The sequence below is a fragment of the Copidosoma floridanum genome, unplaced genomic scaffold, assembly GCF_036245765.1.
Source record: "Copidosoma floridanum isolate Cflo_tuat_1 unplaced genomic scaffold, Cflo_Japanese_pri ptg000005l, whole genome shotgun sequence".
In the NCBI taxonomy this organism is placed as follows: domain Eukaryota; kingdom Metazoa; phylum Arthropoda; class Insecta; order Hymenoptera; family Encyrtidae; genus Copidosoma; species Copidosoma floridanum.
In genome coordinates this window covers 2,543,686-2,569,922 of record NW_028321882.1, presented here as the reverse complement: position 1 = coordinate 2,569,922, position 26,237 = coordinate 2,543,686, and the positions used below count along the sequence as shown (strand labels likewise).

The 26,237-nt window shown below is 35.1% G+C and overlaps 1 protein-coding gene across 7 annotated transcripts in view; it reads left to right on the top strand.

Moving 5' to 3' along the window:
* PIP5K59B (Phosphatidylinositol 4-phosphate 5-kinase 59B) overlaps window positions 1-26,237 on the top strand; it is a 712,665-nt gene that overhangs the window by 326,044 nt on the left and 360,384 nt on the right. For 6 of the 7 annotated variants that reach the window (XM_089598110.1, XM_089598109.1, XM_089598114.1 and 3 more), the window contains one exon: window positions 18,253-18,315. The exons of the other annotated variant lie outside the window; for it this stretch is intronic. In XM_089598110.1, coding sequence (XP_089454236.1) covers window positions 18,253-18,315 — 63 coding nt within the window. The remainder of the gene's footprint in view (window positions 1-18,252; window positions 18,316-26,237) is intronic. 7 annotated transcript variants of the gene reach the window in all.

The window sequence follows — 26,237 nt, the reverse complement described above, 5'->3', positions numbered from 1 at the left end:
CAGCATACAGTCATAAGACTTACAAAACTCACAAAGATTATGACTGTACATGTACACATATAGTTTCACTGCAATAATGGACGATGTATATTCGTATATCTGTATATACATTCAAGACGCCATGGTAGATCTTCAGCCGTAGCGCTGCAGGTGGCAGTGTTTGGGACCAAACATTTTCATATTTAGTGATTTGCCTATACATTTCAAAAATAATCAAACTTAAATACAGGACCTTAGGTTATCTAAGGATATCTACATATCCAATGACTGATGGATTGATAGAATTACTTATGAAAAAGCATCTTGATAAAAAGCACGTGACACCAAATAGTTAAATTAAATAAAAACAAATCGTAAAATTTTAAATGCGCATTAAAGGAAATTCGAAAAAGATGAGACGATTCGTCCATACAATAGTAATAAATTTAATAATGTTACATCTCTGTTATTTAATCTCACACAAGTGAAGAAGAAAAATGGGTCTATACCTTCATTTAAAATTGCTAGGCTGATGTTACGTTGGCATAACGTATAGGATTTTGAGCTAAGCTTTTGCTTGTTGCTCATGATTCTTTTTGCTTGTGTCTCCCGTCCAGGCAGCGAGATAGACGAAGATAGGCCGCGATGCGGGGCGGTAAGGTCTGTGAGGGAGATGTAACCCCACGCCAGCCACTCTCGCGAAGCGGTGCAAAGGTGTCCGTGAGTAGATTAACTTGCTTGCTCCTTTGCACAAAGATAAACAGCCCGATGGATTTGGGAAGGCTTTGCGTAATGATGGGTGCGTAGGCGGAAATTTAAAAAGATTCGCTTTGTTTTGTTTTTAATTTACTGTTTTTACTGTCTGCCAATACTAGAGGCAACCTGAATTGACCGATATTTTAACTGAAGGAATTAAGGATGATTTGGAAGAATGCCGCCAATTGAGAGCAGCAGTGTAGGGAACTTGACCAAGACGAGTCAAGCAGAGGACCTCGACCAAAAGAGAGTCGAGGATAGTAGGATCGATTGATTAAGACTGGCTAGTGTAGGAGGCTTTGGGCCTTATATACGGTTTCACATGAGTTAATTCGGAGATGCCGTTCTTGTGTACATGCAAAGTTGGGGTATTGGGGAGAGGTCCTGAGTGTGAACCGGGGAAGCGATCATCAAATGGAAAAGCTTGATTTCTAGGTCACGTCCTTGCATAATTAGGGGCTGCCACTCAGGTTCGAGCACGTGATGGTTTGCAAATTTAAGAAAATCTTCTTTCCAGTCTAACTTGCTAGAGAGAGGGGAGACAATATCCTTTTTTCCCCCCGTCTCTCTTTACAGCTGGCATTTTTATAACTAATGTAATTGCTAAAGTAGTGCTAGTTATTAATGAAAGAGCGAGCACACTTAATTACTGAACAAAAGAAATAAAAGTGAATTTACTGGTAACGATGATAATAACGGTAGTAATTAAAGCAATATTAATAGTGATAATAGTAATAATAATAAAAAATGATAGCAAATATACTAAATATAGTTCCAGTAATGGTAGTAGTTGTAATAACAAAATAATAGCGAATATGATAATCGTAGTAATAATAACAATGGTTCTAGTAGTGGTAGTAGTTATAATATAAATAGTGGTAGTCGTAATCATACAAATAGTAATGACAATAATAATAGTAATAGTAATAATACTAAAAATAATAATAATAATAAACGTAATAGTAATAATAACAAAATTACTATTGATGATAGTAATTTCGCAAGCCGTGTTCATTAATAGAAGTATAAATATTATCAGTAATTATTCTTATGTTGTTTATATATGTTTCTGAATAGTCATGTTTTTAACGTACTGTTAATATTATGAAGAGTGAGAAGGAAAGCGGAAAAAGAGGCTGTTTAGTCGTACATGGTGGTAGTGGCATGGGGTTACTTATTTCAGTGCGGGAGTAAGGAGAGCACCAATGGCCGATGAGATGTGTGGCTTCGTTTTTATTTGACTAAAAACAACATTTAGTGTTTGTCTCATCTTGGAATTTTTCCGTCTGCTAGCGTGTTTGCAACGTCCGAGTTCTCACAGAAATTTTTATCCAGAGCAATAAAAGTGCACTGCATGTGAAACAGTTTTTTCTTGAAGGCAATAAGTAACGTTAAATGCCTTTCCTTTTTGGTGCTGTTTGTGCAGATGGATAAGAGTAGTAGAGAGCAAGGATGGTGCAAAACAGTGGGTGTGTCAGGCAATTAAAAAAATTTCGAACATTCGGTTGCTGACGTTACACTGAACACGAAAATTGACTACGTTTACTGGAATGATCTTAACGAACTAGTCAATCAGCTCATATTATTGTGATGTATTTGTACTGTAAGTACCTAGTAGTACCTACGCAAAACGATTAGAGGAGCCAAGTTATATTGTCTACGCTGAGCGCTAGAATGTACGAATCGAACAGTAGCGTACGAGGTCGTTGCGTATGCTCGCTCATGTACTATTTTAATCACTCTTGCTGTAAGATACTGAATACAGTTAATACGTATATTTCTTACTTAATAAGTTTACAATTATTCATCAATCAACCTCACTTACTCTTATTTGGATTATCTCGAGGTATAATAACTGGTAACAAGGATTTTAATGAATTCGTGAGCGCAGTAAGGTGCCACATTGCTAAGAACGCGTGTTAAGGTCACGTAGGAAGGTGCGTAGACGGCAAAACTGCGATTTGAACAAAAGCAAAGGATCAAAATTAACAAAACAAAATGAAGTTAAACGGTTTAACGGAAAAAGAAAAAAAAAAAATTGAAGATTAATCAAGTTTCTTGATGTCAAATACGGGAACTGTGTGGATCCGAAATTTGAATGAAGAGGAGATAACAGATAAACTATTAAAAGCAGGAATTACGTTTGATGCAAATGATAAATATAAAATTTTTTTCGAATTTCTGAAGGAAACAGTTAAGCGTCATGAAAGTCATGAAGACGAAGTAAACGCGACGATAAGTAAAAACTCAGTGAAACACATTGGAATACCGATAGTAGGATAGAAAGTAAGTGAGGAATCGAAGCAAGGTGATACAAACATGCAACACACCAAGGACATAACGAAAGAAAACGCTGAGTCAGACAAAAATATCGATATGGCAGAAAAAAAAATGTAAATTTCAATTAGACAACGATTGGAAATTATTTAAAGAAAAATGAGAACGCTACTTTATTACGAAAAAATCACTGAGGACAAAGTTAAAGTGGCAACGTTGGTAACTCGTCTGGGTGATGAAGCTCATGCACTTCTCAAGCAACTTATAGCTCCAGCTAAGATTATGTCAAAATCATTCATGGATGCTATGAAAATTATGTCTGATGATCACGCCTTAGCCGTTGGTTGTAATGGAACGGTGTTTTTTTCACACGGCGCGTCAAGATCATAACGAATCAGTCGTAGATTATGTCGCGCGGTTACGAAAACTAGCAATAATTTGTAATTAAAAAAAACTGGATGATACTTTAAAGGATCAATTTGTCTGTGGAGTCAAAGATCAAGATGTTAAAATTAAATTATTCTAAGAAAAAGAGTTATCTTTGATTAAGGCACTAGAAATTGCTACGGCAAGGGAAGTATCGGAAGGAGTGTGACAGCAGCAAGCAAAGCCCTTGACAATGAAATCTTTAAAAAATGAGATTGACGCGATTCAAAGTGGATCAAGGCAGTAACAGCATCAGCGCGATAATGGAGAAAAACCAAACTCGGGTGGCCGTACTCAGCAGCATCATAATCAGCAGCAATAACAACAGTCAGCCATCAAATTACTTAAAAGTGTAGAAAAGGGTGTGTGTAATTTTTTTGGAAAAGAAGGTCATTCCAGCCGTGAGTGTCGTTTTCGTGAGTATAAGTGCCGTAAATGTAATAAAAAAGGCATTTAGCAAAAGCGTGTCGAAGTGAAAAAAAGAAGCGCCGAAGTTTACAAGCAACGTAAAGAAGAGGTTTGCACCAGACGAAGAGAGCAAAGAAAGGGACCGAGCGTGATTTTTTTACGATTAATCAAAGCGATTATAGAAAAAGTGTAACTAGGCGCGTGAAACTTAACGTTGTAAATTTCAGTGACGAAAATGATAATAATTATACTAGGAATGAGAATGAAACGCTGAGTGATAGAACAAAAATGAATTATGCGAATGATAATGAATATGTGAAATGCAAAAACATTAAAACTAGTAAATGTTATAATGAAATTAGTAATGATAAGACTTTGTATAATCATGCAAGTAAATCATGAGGTATGATACCTATGGTACTTACTGTTCATATAAAAGAAAAAGATATTTATTTTGAAATAGATACTGGCACTTACGCTGCTAGAATTTCCGAGAATATTTATAACGAACATTTTCAAGGTGTCAGAATAAAGAACCCAAACAAAGATTTACGAGAATACTGTGGACAGCCATTAGTGCCTGTAGGGAAGTTAATAGACTCAAAAGCAAGTTTTAATTCAGAGAAATTGGTCAAATGTTTTATCTTGCCAAGTACGGGTCATGAGTTGATGGGTCGTCAATGGCTAAAGCAATTTGGAGCCTGGCCATTGACTGTACTAAACACTAACTTACTGGAAATAATTAAATTATGTAACGACTTGCATGATTATATAACTCAAAAGTATAGTATTTTGTTCGAAAACACGCCCGGTATGTACAACAGTACTACCAAAAAAAGTAAAAGTACTACCAAAATTTATTTAAAAGAAAAGACACGACCCATGGCGTTAAAATGTCGTCATATTGCTTATGCCTTGAAACTGTTAGTCGAAAAATAAATGGATAAACTTGTAAGCCTCGGACACTTAGAGCCGGTAACTGTTGGAGAATGGGCTACGCCTATAGTCTTGGTTTAAAAAGGAACGGGGAAATTCGAATATGCGGCGATTTTAAATTAACTTTAAATCCGAATATCATCATAGATAAATAACCGCTTCATACTATCGATGAGATCTTTGCAAGATTGCAAGGCCGTGTTTTGTTCTCCGAACTCGACTTAAGGCATGCGTACATGCAATTTCCTGTCGATAAGAGTAGTGCTGAACTACTGACAATTATAACTCATAAAGTGTTGTGTTAATACACCTAAATACCCGAAGGAGTATCACCGGCTCCAGTTGACGTGCAACGTAAAATGGATAAGTGCTTACGCAAAATCGATGGTGTTATCGCATACCTGGATAATATATATATAACTGATTGAAACGAAAATGAACATTGCGAGAATTTGAAAAAGGTACGTAAAAGATTAGCCGATTGTAATTTAAGATTGAATTTTAAAAAATGCAAGTTTTTGGAACTAAGTATAGAAGTTTTAGGCTTTGTCATTGACAGAAATAACCTACATAAGTCTAAGTCTAAAATAAAAGCCATGGTAGATGCACCTCGACCGCAAAATGATAAGTAACTTGCGTCATTTTTAGGTTTTGTAAACTCTTATGCAAGATTCTTAGAAGATAGGTCAATAAATCTAAAACCATCGTACGATCTACTCAGTAAGAAAAAAATAAGTTGGAACGAATCGTGTAATCAGGCGTTCAGGTGGGTAAAAAACGAATTGATCGTGCTGGATTTTTTAGCCCATTTTGATCCAAATAAACAAATAATCCTAACATGCGACGCATCAGATTAAGGATCATCCGCGATTTTATTGCACAGATACACAAAAAGTACGAAAAAGCCAATCGCTTATGCTTCTAAAAAAGTTCTGATATCAGAAATGGCCTTTTTTTGAGAGGACCTTTTTTCGGTTTTTGCTGTATTTTGCGAAAAGTTAAAAAGCGATATAGCTGAAATTTTGTGTGTATGATAAGGGCTATGATGTCTGTCTTGTATTAAAATTTCAGCTTTAAACATTGAATAGAATGCAAGTTATTGAATTTCGAAAAAATGGCTTAAAATGGCAGTTTCTTGCGATTTGCGAGAAAACGGCTAATTTGATCTTAACCCAATTCGGGTTATTTTGTTCGTATTAAAATTGCGTAATTTTAGTAATATCTTGGTTTGTTATCTAATATATTAGACTGTCTGTATTAATTGTGACGTAGCAAACCAATGTCACAGTAATAGTATATGCTTAGCAGACAAGAGGAGAGGCAGTATGATGCTTACTAGCCCTACCTTATCTAAGGCCCATGTATCTGTACCTACGTCTGCAATTGGTAGCACGGCCAATACTCGATCGTGCGCAACAGTTGGTATGTGTGCATACCAACCCATCCATGTATCTAGGGCACCAGGGCAACATGAATTGGTGCGAAGGCAGGAGATGCACTCTCTACCTCTTGTCTGCTTACTGTCACGACGTGTTTTATAAAGCGATAGCTTCGTGAGCAAGCGTGTGTGTGTATGTGTGTGAAAAGCCGAGCAGCAGTGCGAACAGCGATCAAAGTCAGGAGAAGTTGTGAAAAACTGTCTGTTGGCACCGACTGCTGTTGTAATGGTCTTCACGTATTCGCCACCTTAGAATGCTACGTCCAAGCGCTAGCCACTGTCTGTTGAGCATCCTGGTGCTCATCGACTACACTTGCTGCAGCAACCAGTTTACGCTGCCATACACCATGACAGGTCTACTCCTTTATATCCTATCTTTTACTTCCTAACAATCGTGCCGAGCGGCAACTGTCGAACCTATACCTTTGGGGCTAAGGGCTGACGTGATCACGTAGAGAGTTAGATAGTAGGGTGGCGTATACAGTTGTCAGAATTAAGTAGTGTTTGCAATAAATAGACTATGTTAATGTAAGAGTTTAATGTTCTCTTAACTAAATGCATGCTACCCATATAATTACCCGCCTTATCCCTTCATTCCGTTGATAAAATAACCAGATGCCATGCTTTGCTCTTTATAGAAAAGTGAGTGAGGCATGACATGTTACACAGTGTATAAGAGTTAACAATCATTTTTTAGTTTGAAGAACATATAACCGTAGCGACAAAGATACACAAGTGTGTTAGATAAGTCTAAGACACTAAGCCTTGTGTAAATTAGCTTTTTCATCATTACTTCTGTGCATTGTAGTTGTATGGCTATAAGATTTTCATCAAAAATATCACAGCTGTGAAAATTTGAATTTGCAGTGTATGCTGCCACACCATACCATCCATACCAATGATTAAGAAGTTTGACATCGATACGCTGTCTCATTTTTCACCATTTTCCAAAAACAGCATTATTAAATAGTTTGAAAAGCATTCTTCCAAACTCGTTGTTAGCCTTTTTCCTTTCATTGCTATTGAGATCAATTCATTCTTTAAGGCATGTCCTTTGCTAGAATACTGAGGCTATATGAATTTTTGTTAGTCGTAATCCCTGATTTATGGCTTGTTTGAGGGTTTCATAATAGAGTATGTTGCCATTTATTTAGGCTGCTTCGAACCTAGAGCTGAAATGTGTTCTGAACAAAATGGCATACTTTTATGAAAAACGTGAGTAACCACTACTCGTGAGTTCGAGTGAAATCTGAAAATAATTTTTGATTAATAAGAAAAGCACAACTGATATTGCATTTTTATTCATAAAATTTCCTTTTGTTTTTTCAACATGGCATCCCAATTAAAGATTTGAGTAGTAAATTAGAGTGTGGAATCTTATTTATAAACCTTGAGTCAATTATTTTCAAAGTTCTCAAATACTTTCTCTAAAAAAGTACATTATTTTTTAAGTAAAGATTTTGATACTGTCTAAGAGTTATAATACTAAAGCTTATACTTCTGCCTTCAACGTATTTCTTAAAAGAAATCTATTTTTTTTTCGTTTGAAATATAACTTGTACTCTTCGGGGGAAGCAAGTTTCAAGTTCTTGTATGAATAAGTGGGTATTATGATTGCTGAGATTGTGAAAAACTATTGGTACTGATCGTCAATCTTGATATTTGTGATAACATACATTGTGAGCTAGGCCTCCGTATCTGAGTAAAAAGCATTATCAAAAAAGAACCTTTTTGCCTTCAGAGTAAATTTATTACGTCCATTGAATTATTATTGCATTATGACATTAGATTGCCAAGGTATCATGATAAAATTTAAAAATTTTAAAATTACATGAATAAAAGTTGCGTACCATTCATAGAATACGCAGACTTTGAGTGTACATAAACACCTATACGAAATAGTGAGCGAGCAACACAACACCATATAGCATTAAGGGTTTGATATTTTTTTAAGTGCAGCTTTGATAAGGCAAAATCACGCTACATTAGTTATAGAAAGGGAACTGAAAGCAGTAATAATCCAGCTACCTGATTTGTGAAAGAAATGCAAGATCTTGCCTAAGATTTACAGAGAATGTACACCCGAGGGAAGATCATTTTTTCCAGGCACTGACTCTGAGTGGCTATATCGCATATTGTTTTCTTTTGGTTGACCAGAGATAGCGTTAGGGTATGTAGGATTGCCAAACTTGAGCTTCAGAAATCGTGAGAGAGAGAGAAAGAGATTTTGAGCAAGGACCACGCACATATTTACATGTTTTAACTAGCATTCTGCTAGTACTGCTGATAATGAGAGTTTGTTGACATGTAGGTAACAGATTTTGACATTGATATAGTGCATAATTTGCAACCCCGTCGTCTTCGCAGCCACAGAAATCTTAGCAACCAAAGCTGATGCACACCTTGATGTATAAGAAATCAAATAATTGTGTGGTACAGTTCCAAAGCTTCGTCATCATGGCTCTTAAAGTATTGTGAACATCAAATTTTCAGATAAGGAACTTATGATATAAATTAAAAAACAAATATTTTGAAGCGGCTCGATACTTTGTGACAATATTGTTTATTTTTTGAGGAAAGGCGTACATTGAATGAGAAACAAACAAGATTGGCACCAGAAATAACTATAAGACTCATTTGCATGGCCTACTCTCTGAAAATTCATTGTACGCGATTCCTTTTGGCGCAACGCATCACTGTGCTACTACTGATACTTGGCTTGATGTCATATTGGTGGATTCCGAGCATAAAGTGCGTTTTTTTTGGTCTTTTGACGCCCCGTGTATAAACGGACATGATTTTCTGTATGTCGAATATAATATTGCAGCACCCCGTGCAATAGTTAAGAATCCCGTACGTGATTTTCGCAATTTTAAAGTGAAGGCTTTCTTTCACTCATGGCTGCTAGACTTGAGCATTTCCGATGCGCCCCCAAGTATCGATCTTCTGGTGCATAATTTCAGTCATTCGTGCTCCCCCTTCTCGATATTTATGCCTCTTTGGTACAGCGTAGTGCACGTCATGGGCCCGCACTTTGGTTCAATTGTCAATTAAGAGCTCGGTGTAAGAGTCGCGATCGACTCTATAAGAAAACGAGGAGGATGCGGAGCGCTGAGAGGCTTGCTGAGTACCGTCGCATGAGAGTGCAATTGAAGAAAGATCTATCAGCGACACGAGATGAGTATCTGCAGCATTTACTAGAGGGTTTCCGTGACTTAGCGGTCTGTTGGAGGCTCTTGCGCAGATTTGGTTTGTTGGGTGGCACTTTTGATTCTCCACTGACATATATCACTCCCAATGTTTTGTCGCGTCATTTTTCTGAATTTCTCCTTTCAACATGTGTCCCCCTGGAGGTTTGTCAGGCCATAGCGAGCTGCATTACTGAAATCAAAGGCCATAGTTTCGATGGTTTGTCCCTGCGTTATTTTCGTGATTGTTTGTCAGTTGTTGTCACTTTTTTAACATCTGTTTTTAATCATTCATTCGCCACCTGTACTTACTCGACCGATTGAAAAAAGTCTGTTATTGTCCCTTTAGCTAAGACTTCTCGACCAACCGGTCCGAACGATGTACGGCCTATTGCGAACCTGGGCTACTTTGCTAAGGTTTTTAATGCGATTGTCGTGCGGAAAGTGTCACTAATCCTGGAAAAATTTACTTTCACCAATGCAGTCGGGCTTTAGGTGCCACCATAGTACGCAATCGGCACTTCTAAAGATTACCGAGGACATCTGTTTGGGGATAGAACGTGGTATGATTACAGTCCTTGTATTATTTGGCTTTAAAAGGGCTTTTGACTCGATCGATCATGCCGTGCTCCTGCGTATTATGGCCGGCATGGGTTTTTATGCTTATGCTGTTACTTGGTTTTACAGTCCAGTTTAATTGTCAGGTCGATCTCAGGTGGTGTTAGATCTGAATGGTGGTCTTACTGACTTCTTGCCCAGCACTTCGGGAATACCGCAGGGCTCTTTCACGGGACCTATTGTTTTCCTTATCTTTATTAATTTGGTGCTGTTAGTACTGCGCCATAGTATCGGCGTGCTTTTTGTGGACGACCTGCAGTGCTACATCCAATGCATTTCATCTGATGCGCGTCGCACGATTCATTTGTTGAACCAGGACATCTATGATATAGTAGCATGGTCGGGTGGGTATGGGTTAGATTTCAGCTGAAAAAAGTTTCAGGCAATATTAATTGGTACCCGTCAGCAATTGTTGCGCATTGACAACACGGCACTGCCGCCTATCCTGGCTGTCACTCATGTTATTCCTTGAAGTGACTATGTAAAGGATTTAGGTGTTTATATCACCGGCGATCTCACTTGGAGTAGGCATGTGGCTGCTATCTGCTCACGAGTGCATGATCTCCTCTTTTGTTTGCAATACAAGAGCGGATCGCTGTCTAGTAATTTTAAGGCAAAGTTGGATACGGCACTTTTATGGACGCATTTCGACTATGCCTGCTTGATTTTTGCGGGTCTTTTTGGTTATTTGGCCACAAAATTCGACCGCTTATGTAATACTAAAGTTCGTTTTGTTTTCAATCTTAGACGTGACACTGCCTTGGGGCCGTTCTACGCCAGGTTTAAGTGGTTGCGCTCTGATATTCGTCGGAATTACTTTCTTGGTGTTGGCACTTACAAGATCCTTACCACCGTGAGGCCGAGTTACTTGTTTGATCTTTATTCGAAATACCTCGTGCAGTGCTCTCTGCTTACGAACAATCGTTTTTGCAGATGGCTATGCGGTCCTGGAATCTTACACCAGCGTGTATTTGTTTGTCTGAAACTTTGAATGAATTTAAGAGCTATTTGTACAGGTGATTATTAACCGAGGCTGATGGCATGGTATGAGAAATTAAAAATAGAATGAAAATTAATCATTGATACTTATATTTATATTTATGAAACTTGGCAAAGTGTTAAGATAATTCTGTTTAACTGTTTGTTATTTAGATATTACTCGCTCACTATTTCGTATAGGTTTTTATGTACACTCAAAGTCTGCGTATTCTATGAATGGTACACGACTTTTGTTTCTGTGATTTTCGAATTTTAAAATTTCATCATGATACCTTGGCGATCTAATTCTATAATGCAATAATAATTCTATGGAGGTAATAAATATACTCTGAAGGCAAAAAGCTTCTTTTTTGAGAAGGTGTTCAGAGATTGTCTAACCCTGTTGGCTTTTGTCATCGTTTTAAAATAAAAAAGAAATTTTAAATATTTTTTAATTACCATAAATATTGCTACAAGCTATAGCTTATTAAACATAAGTACTTTTTACAGTGAATTTTAAATGGTTTTGTCTTATTTTCATTCATGTTTTAACATGTATGATTATATTTATATTTAAGTTTCTCTGTGTACATATTCGTACGTGTGTACAAGTATAATTGTGATTTTTGTTTTTATAAATATTTGTGTTTATTTTAAGTTTTGAACGTCAGTTTGCTTAAGTTTGAAAAATAAATAATGTTCTAAAATATTTGATCACTAATGATATAGCATATTAAAAAAGTAGTTTAGAAATCAGAAGAATAAAGTATAAGTTATGTTATCCTTGCTTAATATTAACAAAAAGTTAAAAATATGTGCAACATTATTTCTTAGTTACTGATGTGCTATTATTCCAGCAGTAAAAAAATTATATTTAAATAGAAGTGTAAGAAATGTAATGCTTCAGATAGATTATACTGTTGAAGTGACGTCAGTCTATAATTTTTATAATACAGTTATCCAATGGTAGAATTAATAGTTTTGGAAGTAGAAATTATACCGTAAGCAGTAAAAAGCGTTAACTATTAGGTGAGACTTCATAAAAATAAAAAGTACATATTTTTTCTAGATCTCAGAAATATTTGGCTATAAGAATGATGAAGGCACTGATGTAGATATCGACGATTCCCTCATAGAAATTATCTTTAGTTATCTATTATATATTTCCATTTGATACCATACCTATACGAACTATAAAAATAGTTATTCGTTTATTGAAGTTACTTAAATCTTAACGTATATTAAGGTAGCAGCACCAATAACAATCCCTATAACAAAATCTATGAGCAATTTTTGGCTCATTTGTTGCTTCTTTGTTATGCAAAAACGAAATTTGTTGCTATTCACAGAACTAAGATATAACAGGTGACGCTAGTTGGATCTCAAGCCAGCAGCACATACTGCTGCACTTGACTTCAGAAAAAGTTTCGTATTCATCTTTACTTTTTCAGTTAAATCTATCAATAAATGAAATAGTGTTAAAAAGCTGAAGGTTTTGATAAAAGTTAAGCTGACAATATCCCATTATTTATAATTAATGCTTGGAATTTTTTTATGTCCACAGAAACTGTAATAAAACAATTGTTATCATAATCAACAAAAGAAAGTAAAAGAAATGCGATTCGAGCTTTTTTATTTTTATTGTAATTATTTTATATTTATACTATCTTATTGATGTTTGAAAAACTTACAGTAACATCAATTAAAATAAATTACTGAATAATATTGGCGAGCAAAAAGTTATCCAATAGGTATTAAACTTGAACTACAGTTGGTATTTGTTTTATAACGAATCTCTTAGCTTTCGTTAATACACCGATTAATTTTTTCGTGTGCAAGATCAGCTCATATGTTAACAAAAGTGAGAAAAATTAATATTGAAGTTATTCCGAATCAGTTCTTGAGGTAAATGTATACATAGTTCTCCTGAACAAATTTATTTCCAGAACCTGTCCATCAACAGACTTGAGCGATTTATAAAAGTTAACATTGAGAATTTACTAGAGAAAGACATAAAATAGTTAATTTACTTATCCATAATTTTATTTGTGGATATGAATAATTCATTTATATAACATTACTGTCATACTATATAAATAAAGGTTAAATAGTAATTGATGTCACAAGTGTGCATTTCTTCTTGGTACCCTGGATTGTTGAGACCGTCCTCCTCAGATGCATATGAGTGACGAACACTTTTTATCTAACTGAGGATCCAGAAGTCACTTAAAAATTTCCAAAATAGAAAATAGTAGTTTTTGTACCACGGGGGCAAAGTAAAAAAGTCTCGCTCGAAGGCTGACAGTACATTCCCGGCTTAGGTGCAAAGTGATCCCGCAAAAAGCAATGACTTTACTCCCATGCTAAGAACAGTAGTTTTTGTCATATAATTTCTATTATCACTGAGGCTATTTTTCGGCCTAATGTACGGTAGGGTAACCTTGATTGGATAGCGATTGTGTGGCTAATGCTGTTTCTTCTACCGAGTGCGCTGTAAACGTCTAAATGTCATGAAAAAAGATCCAAGGGAGGAAAAATTGATTTTATTATTTATTTTTACGGTTTCTACTAATGTATTTGTCAGTAAGATTTCTTTAAAAGTATAAAGCTTCTGCAATACTTAAAATATTAATTCTGTGAACAATTTAAAAATCACTCATTAATTTATTTTATTGTCTCACTTTGGTTACCATAAAATCTATGACTCGAACGAAGTATCATTATATGTGGTGAATATTATATGAAAAAGGTTAATAACGTTATTTCTATAGTTTGCTGGAATGTATGCAACTTATAAACTAATGAAAAAGTAAGACATCTCTCAAAAATAGAGAAATACATACAAATGTACTAATGTGTAATTTCAAAAGAATTGCGGTATTATTTAATGAAGCTTGCGTTTGAAAACGATGATTTGATTTATTTTGAGACAGAATTTTATTGAAACTGTAAAATAGTTTTTCTTTAATATTTTTTTAAATTAAATTCAAATAATACTTCGCATTGCTGTAAGATGGAAGACTATATCAAAGTATCATTGATGTAACTTGAATTACTTGAAAATATAAGTTTCAACAGCTTTCAAAACGTACGTGCCAACTTTTTTTTTCCTGTAAATCTGAGGTGTCAAGCACTTTTTTTTGAAGCTCAGAAAAATAAAATAAAAATCTTTAAAAAAGAGTGTAATGTTTCCTTTGTAAAGCCAACTTAAGATAATTTTGAAGGCACCTCATGATCAAAAGTTCCGAACTATATGTCATTGAAAAACTTTATTTTAGAGCTTTAGAATCACCGAAAAAGTACTATTATGGTTAAGGTATACCTGTAATACTGTTCAAAGAATTTCCAAGAAGCCCATTTAAGTCACCATAAGTTGACTTAAAATGACCATGAAGTTCTACCCAAACGTTTTTAGCTTAAATTTCAACATTATGTGAGACTAGCGGCCCCCCGTCTCGGCTTCGTATTCGGCTTGAGCAAAGAATATCTCGTCTTCGGGTCATTCCTCGGATAACCAACCACTCATTGTAAGTCGGGAAAATATGGGTATGTCGATGGGGACACAACCACTGATAAGGACGCTATTGTGGCTGCCCGTGCTCCTCAGATCTGTCTTTCCTAGCTTACATTTGTAGCCAAAAATTCTCTGACGGCACCAGGCTGGATGAAGGAACGGCCACACAACTGTGAAGTGTTGGAGCAGGTTGGGCTTTGTGCTCTGGCTAGATACGTCTCCTCGTATTCTGCCGGAGACGTCATCGGTTAGTATAATTTTTTATCGGTTGCACTCGTTGACCCTGGAGATTCAGGGTGAATGTAGATCTAAATCACTTGCCCATTAGAGAAGAGTGTCGAAGGTAACCAGGATACCCAGCTGCACGACTATCATCTACATCCTCGATGCAGATTGATAAACTCCCGGTAGACGACTGCACAAATTTTCGAGACGCTTCGGCCTAATATAACCACTCTTATTAAATTCTGTTGCAGGTAGCCTCGATTCAATGTCGACGCCACCTAGCAAATCCTACCGAACTAAAGGGAAAAGCTGGCGTATTTTTGCAAAACTTTCGACCTTATTTATTGCTATTGTTATTAAATTTTTCAAGATAAAAACTATACTAAACCATCTAGGAAGTGTCAAGAATCAGTATGCAAAATTTCAGCAAAATCGGTTTAGTAGGTTTCATGGTTAGCGATTACAACGAATTTAGCAACTTTGCTTTATATATTAGTAAGATAAAAAAATATAAAAAGTTTTAAGAATGAATTTTTAAAATCTTATACAACATATGAAGTTATTATATTTGTGGTGTCATGACGCATAAACGTTTGTTTATATAAAGTCTTTATGCTCTCATGATTGAAATATAGAGACAGCTTTTCTCTTTTTCCTCCAGGTTTGTAACTTTTTTTTGTATTCCACTATTTATAATTTAAGTAACTCGTCTGGTTGAAAAAAAAAAAATTAGTGGGCAGTCATTGGACTGCCGACAGAAGTAAAAACTTAAAACTACGAATCATATTTTTACTTAAGTTCTGAAATGAATTAGTAGCTATCTAAATTATTTACTGTTTTTGTAATAAGTAATCTAAAATTATGATATTTATGTAAGTATGTAGGTCGTGGAAATACATATGATAACATGCATATCTGTTCATTATACATATTCTAAATAATGAATTATAAAGTTTATTACACGATAATACAGGTGTTCCTTAAGCTCAAAATTCTGAAAATTAGGCGATTTGTCATGAAAATATTCGTTTAAAATTTCACTACAACAGATACTGAGAAGTGAGAAAAAATTTATTAAAGAACTTAGACAATTTTTGTCCAATGTAGGCTTGTTATTATTTTTTAATAAATTTATTTGGAGTCCTTGACATGCAATTTTTGTATAATTGAATTGATTTTCCAGCAGAAACCTCAAATACTTACGTAAAAGAAAGTGTTATTTTGATTTTTTTTTTATAAATAATTGAGTTTTCAGAGAAGTCTATTAAACAATTTGTAGAATAATTGTTATTCACTACTAATAAATTTGTAACGAAGAGTGACGACGTGGCGACAGTTAACTGCAAATATATATGTGTGTATGTATGTGTACGATAATACAGCTTATAGTGACTCACTAGTCACGTATATACACCACGAATCGCCGCGCACGTGTTCAACTATACGCAGTTGAACTTAAATGGGTTATTGATACTGTAGGGTATACTGTATGGACTTATATAGTAATACTGTAGTAACATGCACTGTATACAGTTTACAGTTTATATATTGAGACATGAAAAAAAGTTATAAACCAATATAATACGTTTACAATTTAGTACACATAGTTAAAAGTTACCTCGGTAGCTCGATACTCAGTACCTGAGTGCTAGTTACGTACACCATTAACCCATACATATGCGATATGATTCGAAATTCAAATGCGCACTACACGCACCAGTGCACTGCGTAGTGGCTGCCATTAAACAAGGAGAGAGTACTCAGGCCAAATGCATACCCGTACTACCATACGCCGTCGCATTCCGCCGCGCCACCAAGCTACTCTCTTCTTCTCTACTGTCGGTCAATGCAATGCGGGCTTCCCCTCTCCTCCCGCGCATCTCGCCTAGACATTTATTCTCTCGTGCTTACACACGACTCTCTGCAGGGATCACTTTGCTTTTAAATGAGAGTGATCTGACGCGAAGTTATGAGTTTTTCCCTATCTGAAATCGGCTAACGCGCCTAAAAAAGTTTTGACTTCAAAAATCAGTGTTTAAATAAACACTGATTAGAATAATCATCATGTATTTTTTTACGGGTTCAATACATTTTTCTCATATATTTAAAAATGACAGAAAATGCTATGATAAAAGTGTGACTGACAAAAAAGTTAACCGAGCATACTATAAAAATTATTTTCAACAAACAGTTTTCAAGTTTAGCCTCTGTTATAATACTTAGCTAATCGTGAAAAATCAGTAAGAATACTACTTTTGCGGAGAAATTTCTACTGTACTTTATTTTTAAAGTATCTCTTAAAAGTATTGAAAAGCTAAACTCTCTAATCTGCTTAATAGGCCTCTCTTCACGTTTTTTCCGTCTTCTGATAATCATAGTAAATAGTTACACTTCTTAAAAACCTGTGCCTCTAAAGAGATATCTTGCTTATAATAAAATAATAATAGATTCACATATGCCAAGTATATTTTTTATATGCTGCATAAATAAAATGGTGTTGTCAATTACCAAGTTTTCATAGATATCGTAGATCGCTACTTAAAAATACCTAAGCCAAGCAATCTTCTTAAATCCAATAAACTTTCGTTTTTATTAGATAGATTTATAAAATCATAGGTAGCATAAGTTATTTAAACAACTTTTTAATCCTAAAAATAAACGTATTTCAGAAATCAAAGGTAAATAATGTTAATACATTTTATTAATACCTAAATATTACTATTGTTAAAGTCGGAATAAGATGCTTTTATCATAGTTCTGTCTTTGTCAGCTTCTATATCTGACATTAACCTGTGAATAATGACATCAGTGAACTGACAATAATGTTCACGTTCCATAACAAGAGCATACCTATTCTCTTTTTCCATTACATACATTCCTGTTTCAAGAATCACAGATTTGATGTCAGAAAAAACTTAAGGTTCAATGGCTAAATATTTCTTGTACATATCTATGTACTCAAATGTGCAATTGTTTTTCTGTAGTTTTGTGCGTGTGTGTGAATGTGCACGCAAATGTGAAATATACTTGCACGTCAGTGCGTGCACGTGTGCCTTAGGAATATTCTCGATGTAAAATAAAAAATGTGATATAGATGATTACAGATTCATCTTACGATATTGGTGTGTGACACAGCTAATCCTATTATTCATAATATCCTGCATTAAAATAATCTTATTCTAAGCGTTTTTTTTGCAAACAACTATTTCTTTTAATAAACATGCATATCTTTGTAAGTGTGTGCGTAGGTACATGCAACTACGTGATTATTTATGTTCTAACATATATTCGCACTACTCCTTATTCTATAATAAATAATAATCTTAAATAATTATAAACTTAATATTAATTTGTTTCTTACAAAATATAACGTAAGTTAAATTAATGTGATGTTTTTTGTTCGTGCATTACTTTTTCATCTTCTTCAACTCCTGTACCTGACGCAATGAACTGACAATTCATCTAATCTTGCAATTAAATTGCTTCTCGTTTTGGCAACGCAATTATAGTGGATCTACCCGAGATAAAAGGAAATCATCGTAAATTCCGTAACCTCGTCACCAGCTATATAGGTAACTCCATATTTCTGTTTTTCTGTTTGTCTGGCCATTTGTTTGCAGTACTAATTAGAAGATGTAACCATATTGTACTTTAAAATTTTAACTTATATTGTTTATCATCATCATCATCATCATCATCATCATCATCATCATCATCATCATCATCATCATCATCATCATCATCATCATCATCATCATCATCATCATCATCATCATCATCATCATCATCATCATCATCATCATCGTCATCGTCATCGTCGTTGTCGTCGTCATCGTCGTCGTGGTTGTCGTCATCATCTTTATGTGTCATGTTATGATCATTATCATACTTTTTTATTCCCATCTTTTTGTGCTTTTTTAATTATAGTGCTCATTTATTTAGTTTAATGTATTGAGATCCTTACATATTTTTGTCACCTGCCAAATAGATTTTTAAGTATTTTTTTATTTTAGCTGAGTTACCAATTCTTTTTTCTTCTAATTCTAATAAGATATATGTTCTAACCATTTATACCACGTTGAATTTAAAACTAAAACAAGATCAGTGAGCCTGAAAAGACTATTTTAATTATTAGACTTCATAAAAAAATTGTGTTTTTAAAAGAAACACAAGTGTGAGAGCTAGCAAAAAATAATTAAGCTTTTAAATGCAAGATTTAAAAGAAACCTAGAAGAAGCTTAGTAATAACTATTTGAAACAAAGAAGTACGGTAAATTAGACTGTTAGCAATTATTATTCATTAGTAATGGTTACTCCTGGATTTTTTAATCTGCAAAGTAAAACTGTAAATAACTTCAACCAAAATATGTACGGAGTACATAATTATTATGTATTTGTTGACTAGAAATATACATCTGAACGAGTCTATTAGAAACCAAAGTATTATACAGTAATACTTACGCAAACATAAAAATTACATATTCTGGTATATAAAAGAAATAAAACAGTAATGCAATCCTTTTAAATAACCAAGGTTTTAAAATCGAACTATACTATAATTTCATTTTCTGACGTTCTGCATAACTTCGGCTCGAAATGGTTTTGTCTGTGGACAGCTTTGATTTTTTAAAAAGTTTTCAATGAACTATTAAGGTAAAGTACCCAGTAGTTAAACACTTTTGACAGTCGAAATTTTCTTTGTTGATTTAGAAAAAACTAACAAAAAATGATGTTAAAAAAAAACATTGCATTAATTATATTGAATTTTTTATATTTACTAGGAAAAAAAAATTAAAAATATCAGCTTAATAAACAAAGAAGAAGTTAACATGAAAAAAAATCATCAAGACCCAGTTTCTGGACACCAGTGTCCAGGTACTGGGACCAACATGAGACTTGGGACCAGTAGTTGGATACCCCATGTTAATTAAATAGAAAGGAAGTTAGGGTAGACGTAACTTCAAAATGCTTTCTCACATCTCTCAACTACTTAATGATTATAATCTTTTTTACAACATGGTATAGTTTCTGGCCATCATTAAACTTCTTTTTAGTTTTCAACAGTAACATTTACATATTATATTTTATATTCATTGATAATTTTAAGTGTTTCCTACTGTCCAAGTACCAGGTATAGAAAAAATCTTATGTTATCGAATGCAAGCTGTTTTTGGACACAGTTGTTTATATTTTCTTAGGAGTTTAACTCTGATAAACATTAATAAAAATTATAATAATATCTATGTTGCAACATGACTTTAGTTAGAAAATAACTTAAGCGTTCTATGCCCAACTATAAATTATAATTTTTAGCGACTTCTTCCGTGTCCAAGTAGTGAGTATAGGAACACTCCTAACTTATTAAAGGGACCTATTATTCAACAGCCAGTTTACATGCTTCGCATTGAAAACATATTTTTTCACGTAAAAACGAAAAAGAGCTTTAAAGATAATTTTTTTCATCAGTCATTATAATACGATCCATTTAATAATTATTAAATGGATAGATTATAAATACATTTCTCTTTCCTATTTAAAAATGTCTTGTATTCGAGAATGTTAATTATATTAGGCTGTCCAACTACTGGTGCTATTTTTATTTCTGCCCAACTACTGGGTACTTTACCTTACTTACAACTTAAAAACTTAATGAATCGGATGTACATTCTTTATTTATTCTTTTATATTCTTTGTCTTTTTCCCAGGAATTTTTTAGAATCATACTCTTAGATTTTGTTTATTCCGATAGTTGATTTTTTTCAATATGTTTTCTGATTGAACTTTTTTTCTATCAACATTTAAAAATTTTTTTTTATTACAATTTAAAATTTTGCTTACCTAAATTGATTCTTGTATCTATTTTATTAAATCTTTCATTGCGATTTGGACATAAACGTCACTGCTTGCTTTTGTTCAATGCCGATTTTTTAAGAAAAATTATGTTAACAACACGTTTAAAGCTTTGATTATTTAACTTATAACTAAAAAAACAGAATTTGTAAGTATTTTATAATTAAATTGCGTTTTGCTAATCCTAAAAAATACAATTTCATCCTAAATTATACAATGGCACCCTAAATTTAATGCAAAGTGACGGCCTGCAAAAGTATGTATTTTGACCTGAATCACACTTATCTCTATACTACTGCACAAGCATTCATGGAACTTAATCATTACAGCCACTTGAAATTTTGCTTGCAGCAAGAATATTAAATAATTCTTGGTGTTTTTTTATAAATTGTTACTATCAATGCAGATAAAAAAAACTATGTACAAACGGCCCGACTTAGATATGTGGATGCTTTTACAGTCGCATTTATAAATTTTTTCTAACGAATTTTTTGAATACCTTATAAGAATGAAAAATAAATTTAACATAATATGATTTCTTCATGTATGAAGTTTTAAGTATACAACAAAAAAAAGTAAATGATGTTAAATTTGTTAAAGATTGTTTGTAGAAAACAATAATTACATTTGGACAATAATAAAATTGCTTAAGGTGGTTCTTCACCTAACCCATTTACTTAAACTTACAGGGAAACTTGAAGGGATTGTTATTAAAGTTATAAGGCATCTTCTCTTAAAATTTCAAGTCCCTTTGTCAGGCAAATTTTTGAAAACAAGTCAGTCAAAAAATGCACTTTTAACATGTATTCTTATTTAGGTTACTTTTCCATACTACGATATCATGTAATATCTCGTAAAGTAGACTTAAGATCGTAATAGATAAAGTTTGTAGTGAAAGAAGAACTTTTCAGCTTTCTAATAACATAATAAAAGTTTGGGCTGATCAGGGAATTAGTATACGATATTTAATCGTAAACGAAATGTCTGCCGTGTAAACTGCGGCAACGTCTGCTTGAGTAGGAGCGTACATGCCATTTTCAGAACCTTGCATCAAAAAAAAATTTTTTTATAACTCTTACTCTGACTTTATTAGCTTGTTTATTTGTACGTAAATGCAATGATATTATAGTCAAGTGCCAGTAAAACATATTTTAGGTTGCAAATAATAAGCTAATCGAAAATTAGAAAACCACAGGGTCCCGTGTCGCTTTGATACGGCACCATCGTGAAGAACCACCTTAAGAGAAGTTATCCTGATGACAAAGAAAAAAAAAAAATAAGTAGAATAACCATTTTTCAATAAGTTTTAAAAAATTTATGAGCAAAAAGGTATCTTTGATTAAAGCGGGTAAATTGATATCGATTTTTTTTTTTTTTTTAGTTATTCTAAATGATATAAAAATAAGATAGTAGAGCAATAATTTGTTAAATAGCCTCAAAGATAAAACATTTTTTTTTTGGATTATGGATCCAAACATTGTTTGTTATACATGAAAAAATTGTTTTTTGCGTTAATTTTTTGTCTTGATTGTTGAAAACTAAAAATTCTTTAGAAAATCAATAAGTATATTAAATTTTACTTGAACAAAAATTTTTCTGAAGGTGATTTTAGGTTGTTGAATTTGAAATATGACTTTTCGGAACAGTCAACATTATTGGACCATCATGTAATGCAAAATGAATACAATTTATTAGAAAAAAACCTAAACAACCGTAATGGTAATATAGAAGAGCGTATCCTGAATCCGAATCATCGTAAGAAATTTTTTTCAATAATTTGTTTTGATTAAGACACCTTCAAAACTGTTTGATTTCAGCCTAGTAAAAACAATTTTTTAGTAGCACAACTTCCCACAAAGTGTAGTTTTTTTATGTATAATCAAGTGCATATCGGCGAGTTTTTTGTCGCTAAGTATTCCAGAAATACGTCTTGAGTAACCAAGAGTTGACGCACTAATTATGTTGCAATGCGTGCAGTAACCGATACATACTTAAATCATAAAATAAAGTATCTCTCTTAGTATAATTACTTGACAACGTATCCAAGTAAGACCGCTATAATTCAGCTAACACGTAAGTACTTATTTTATGTGGAATAATTGATCATTACAAACAGTAAACTCGCAGCAAGGTCCAGTACTTGGCCAAAAATTAACTTGAGAGTATTTTGGGTAATAGTTGAACAGTAACAACATGTTACTTAATCATCACATAGCTTGTACTTAATTAGGTTTTAATCAGTAGTTACTAAGTTCTTTGTATCGGTTACTTAATGGGCATTTAACGGATACCTGCTGTAAACTTACCACATACTTGACAGGTACTTATCTCACACATGTTTTTGTGGTGGGAGTAGAAATACATTGACACACACCACTAGTGGCTCCACTCTGAAGTAATGCTAACGCAGTTTCAAGTTACAATTACAGCCACGCGGCATGGGGTAGGGGTTTACTGGGTATAAGTGGTCTAATCAAAAAAACTACTGAGTTCCATACTACCGCTGTCCCTTCGGTCTGCATCAAGGCATTCTCCCTCCCTCCACCAAAAAACCTCTACTACTACGACCTCTACCCCCTCTACGGTATTCGTAACCTTGTCGAAACTGACGGTATACCATCCCACCGTGTATAGAAGTAAGCGGAAGCTATGACATTCTTCTCAGATACATGCATAACACTCTCACTGCATTAACACAGACATACTCACAAGTTTTTTGAGATAGCAATTGGTGGAATCTCTCTCTCTCTCTCTCTCTCTCTGGCTAGTGTAGAGTGCCTACATTAACATTTACGACACACAATCACTACTCTTAACCTTCTTATAAAACGCCAGGGGCAGTCTCCGAGGGTGGGGCTGAAGGAGCTTGGCGACTCCCGGCCGGTTTGAGCAAGTAGCATTTTTCTCTTGAAATAGAGAGGGCTGCTGCTTTGGTTTGAAACCTTTCTAAATTTTTATCTTAGGAAAAACAAAGGGTAGTGCTGGCCTTCGCGGGTCAGCACGTCACTCAAAAAAATGCAAAAATAAAGAACGTCAATGCAAGACAAGTACCCCAGGCGATAACCTCTCAGAGGGAGTCCGCCGGCAGTTCCGATCTGGTGAAAGCCTGGGTGATTGTTGCAGGCCCCACTAATTCTTGGGGGGGGGGGGGCACAAAAACGCTATTACTGGCCAGCAGGGACTATTGGATGTTCTATGGCCAATTTTAGGTAAGGAACGATAAACAAGCGTCTCGAGTATCGGCAGTAACGTGAGTAAGGAGAGCAACGATACTGTTTTTAGCAAACAAACGCAAGAGGAACTCGACTCCATGGAAAACGATGGTGTAGAGCTGAGAGCAAAGCAAAATCAAAAGATTGAACAAGTTTAACTTGCAACAAGTGAGCTTGAAAAAACGCTTGAAGCTATAAACGAAAAGTATAGAAATACTGCCAACGCTGTCAAAAATATCATTAAGGCTGCGCTCAAACACCTAAAAGCAGTTGAGGTGACTAGAAAAGTTGTCATTACTGAAGAAGAGAGCTACACTTAATGTTGAAATGAATGCTTTAAATCCCTGCAATATAGGGTAAAAACAAGAGATAATTTCCGTCAACATGAGCAGAAAAAAAAAACCTTATACACTGCCCTTAAAGAAATCACATGGACGAAGCGAAATAGAAGTCCCTCAGAAAGTCCTGAAAAATGGCAAGGGCTGTGACCTCAAAAAAGAAAAAAACTAGTGATGGCAAGAGGAAAGAGGCTCCTCCTAGTCAAAAAAGTGCCCAGAAAAAAGCCATGACATGATGACAAAAAGTCTGGTGAAGGTTGGAGAAGGACAAACCTTTACCCGGGGTACTTCAGTCAGTGAGGGTGGGCTTCAACCTTGAAAAGACAGGAGCAGTAATCCAAAGTGTTGTTATCACCAAAAAAGGAACTTGCTTCTTGAAGTCAAAGGAGTAACAGATGTTGAAAATTTACTAAAAATGTGGAAGAGTCAGTAGTGGGCCAAAAAAACGGTGGTTACTACTGTACGAAAGATGATGCTAAAGATCCGAGATTTGGACATAATTATCGAAGAAGGAAAAAACCGAAAATCCATTGAGAAGATTGTCGGAAAATATAACTAAGATTTAAAGATTCAGCTGCTCAAAGCAAACTCTAAAGGCCCAAAGAATAGGGCTTGTAACCCTTGACAAAACAGTCGCCAAAGAAGTCAAACACGCAGGCTAGGTCAGAATTGGCTTTATCTCCTGCCATGTTAGGAAAAGGATAGCTGTGATAAGGTGCTTTAAATACCTTGGATAAGGTCATGTATCCCACAACTGTAAAGAGAAGGACCGATTAAAGAAGTGCTTCAAATGCAGAAGCTGCAACCACCGCAAAAAAACTGCGGTAATACAACACAGTGTTTCCTGTGCAAAACACAGGACACGAAACACGAAGTTGTAAGTACAAGCTGACCAATTTTCAGACAAGCGTTAGAAGAAACCAGGAGGAAACCTTAAGCGGCGCGTAGCGCAAAAATAAATAGGCAGAATTTCTTAAAGGACTGTGAGCTGATGTGGACCTACGCTGTGCTAAGTACACCTACTTATTAGCAGAAGAAAGCATTGAGCATTTTGAAGTGCCTACAATGAAGCGCTAGACACAAGTACTGGTCCTTAGGGACCCTGGATTTTTTTCAGGACCTGAAACGATTGTCGTCTCAAGCAATTAGTGGCGAGCTTGCTTGTTAATGGTGAGAGATACAATAAACTCCCTGGTGGCTCTACCCTAAAGTAATGCTAACTTGGTTTTGGGTTAGAACAGAAGCTACTTGCCTAGAGAGGAGTATTGAGTCAATCTCAGAGGTCCAATAAAAACAAATCATAGAGTCCCACACTACGTGTGTTCCTGAAGTGTGCCTCAATAAATTTCCCCCCACTCTACGAAAAAAAACAATCCATTACAACTTTCACTCCCACTACCACTACCACTGCCATGTCCACTACCACTACTACTACTACTGCCACTACTACTGCTACTACTACTGCTACTACTACTACTACTCCTGGGTGGGGTTTTCGCTAGTTTCTCCGTACCGGGCACTTCCCCGGGTGGCGGATAGGGGCATCCTCTTAAAATATGAGGTGACGATGGGCAGCTGGGGTGGCTTTCTGTGGTGGTGGTTGAGGGCGTGGATCAGGAGGCGTGTGTGGCGTTGGCATGAATATCTGCGGTGGTGTGGACGGGAGACTAGTGCCCCATGTCTCCAACGGTGTAAATGCATAGGCCGGCTCTGCTTGTGCTCCTTGTTCTTCGCTTTTTGCTGCTGCCGTAGGTGGCACTCCATTGCTTGATGCGGGCCAACAAAAACTAGCACCCGTCGTGTATAGAAGTAAGTGGCGGTTAAAACATTCTTTTCAGATACATGCATCACAAACTCTCACTAAACAAACACAGGTACACTTACGGATTGTTCTGGTTTGCGTGTGGTGGCTTCTTTTCCCGGCTTGCGTTGGAGGCCTGGCAGCGGGTGAAGCCGGACGATAAGGCCCAGGTAAGTCTGGATAACCACATCTGAAATGGCTGTACACCTCATAAACAAAAAAAAAGACGTGGAGGGCCGACTAATCTAGGCTTACTACCACTGAGGATGCTATATGGCGGCACCTTAGTGCCT